Source organism: Loa loa, assembly GCF_000183805.2.
Source record: "Loa loa unplaced genomic scaffold supercont3.72, whole genome shotgun sequence".
Lineage (NCBI taxonomy): Eukaryota > Metazoa > Nematoda > Chromadorea > Rhabditida > Onchocercidae > Loa > Loa loa.
The window spans coordinates 5148-7290 of record NW_018108252.1 but is presented as its reverse complement, the minus strand read 5'-3'; the positions used below and the strand labels follow the sequence as shown (position 1 = coordinate 7290).

Sequence of the window (2143 nt, the reverse complement as noted above, 5' to 3'; positions counted from 1 at the left end):
TTTCTTTTTTTTTTTTTTTAAACGTATCAAGTTTGAATTCAACAAAAATGTTATGGTTTTCAGCCGTATCTAAACTTCAAAAAGAAAAAAAAAGTGAAAAATAAACTGACAATGTATATTTTTAGTAATTATAAATAAAAATTTTAGTAAATATATTTTAGGAATTATAAATTTTTTTTTGTTTTACCTAATTAAATTTTACCTATTTATGATATGCAAATTTTTTTAGTTTGACATTATAGATGAGACGTGTTATTTGAAATGATTTTTTTTTTTTAATTTTTTATAATTTGTTCATCTATTCAAGGATGTAATAAGATCAATAAAAATATAAACAAAAAAAAAAGTTGCAAAAGAAATGATATGATCTTATAAATGGATAGTATTATTGATAGCCATTGTAGTTTCACTGATATCAGATGCATTGTTATCAATTCGAATCATTGATACATCAGGTAATACTACCGAATGCACCAATGATGATCTCCGTAAATGATCAGTTTGTTGTGGTTTGATCGAAGATTGCCAACGCTAAATTTATTTTTAATGAAATTAATTATAATGTTTAGATGTTAAATTTTAATAAATTTATTTAAAGGAGAATATTTAAATGTAAATATTATAGATGAAATTTTAAGTTAGAAAATATTGTTGAAATTTGGGCAATTGCCAAAATTTAATGTTAACCTTAAAATTATTTAACCTGTAAAATATAGTTCGAAATTTCAATTTACAATTTAAAAAATGTATTATTTGCTGTGATAAATTGATCGTATCTTTTGGATGAAAGAAAAAAAAACAAAAAGAAAGAATTAATCAAAAAATAGAAGTGTTTTTAGAAGAGAAAAATAGAAAAGTTCAAAAAATAGAAAAGTTTATTTTACTTCTAACTTTTACAGGAATATATTTTTTCACCTCAAATTATTTTCCGTCTTAGATAAGTTTAATTAATTATGAAAAATATTTTGTTTTACTTTAATCTTTCATCCATATATTTTGTCATATTTTCAAGTAACATTACTTTTAGTAATATTCTCAAACATTTTGTAAATTATCCATTTTGATAATTTTCTTTTTTTTCTTTTTAATTTTATTTTAAATTTTTAATAAAAAAAATATGCAAAAATCTTTGAAAATTTTAACTTCTTTCAATGTTCCTTTAGTAGTACATAGATAATAAATGGCAAAAATTGGAATGCTAAGAATTGATGTTAAACGTAGAAACCATCCAAGATAAACAGTCCATTGTGGATATGTATATGATCCAATGGTCATCGGTTCCAATGATGTTTTATAAATGGTCAACAAGAATATTGTCTAAAAAAAAAAAAAAAAAAAACGAGAGAGAGGAAGAGAGAAAAAATGTTATTTTTAAATTCCATTAATTCTTTTCATATTACAATTATTGATAATAAGGATTTAACAATAATAATAACTGTTTATTAAAATTACATACAAAAATCTAAATGTCTAATTTTTTTCTGGTGATTTAAAAAAAAAAAAAGAATTACAGTAATAATGATAGGACAACATGTCCAACAAAATCGCCAATATAATCCTGGATAAAATCCAAGCATTGTTTGAATATCTTTGCTAAATTGTCGTATTCCATAAAACCAACAAACAGCAACCATTTCACACATTACAATAAATAATACTGATAATGATACACCATATTCATCAAGGAATGATATGACATATTTACCACCCTAAAATAAAAACTATTTGATATCTTATATTATTTTATTCAAATAATTTATGAAAAAAAAAAAAGGTTTATATATATAAATATTGACAAAAAATTTTTTTTTAAATTGACAAAAATAATAAAAAATCAATCGATATTGCTATATTTAAGTATTAGCATCATAATTCGTTACAATTATTATATGAAATATTCATAATTTTTTTTTTTTATTATTATAATAAAGACTATTTATACTTTATTAATTAAATAAATAATAGCAAAAAAAAAAGAAAAAAAAAAACTGGATAATGATAATGCTTACATAAGTAACGGTTGGTAGACTACCAAAATAATAGGCAACAATTACGATACCTACAAATATTTCACGTTTTCGTGCTAACACATCCGGATATTCATCACAAAATCCCGTTATCAATGCTTCAATTCCACTGAACT

At 21.6% G+C, this 2143-nt stretch overlaps 1 protein-coding gene across 1 annotated transcript in view; it reads right to left on the bottom strand.

Annotated features, from left to right (window-relative positions):
• Positions 1–369: 369 nt before the first annotated feature.
• LOAG_17414 (sodium-dependent serotonin transporter) overlaps positions 370–2143 on the bottom strand; it is a gene marked incomplete at both ends in the record, with an annotated part of 6128 nt that continues 4354 nt past the window's right edge. Inside the window, 4 exons of the mRNA XM_020450076.1 lie at positions 370–531; positions 1144–1317; positions 1512–1709; positions 2010–2141. Coding sequence (XP_020306295.1) covers positions 370–531; positions 1144–1317; positions 1512–1709; positions 2010–2141 — 666 coding nt within the window. The remainder of the gene's footprint in view (positions 532–1143; positions 1318–1511; positions 1710–2009; positions 2142–2143) is intronic.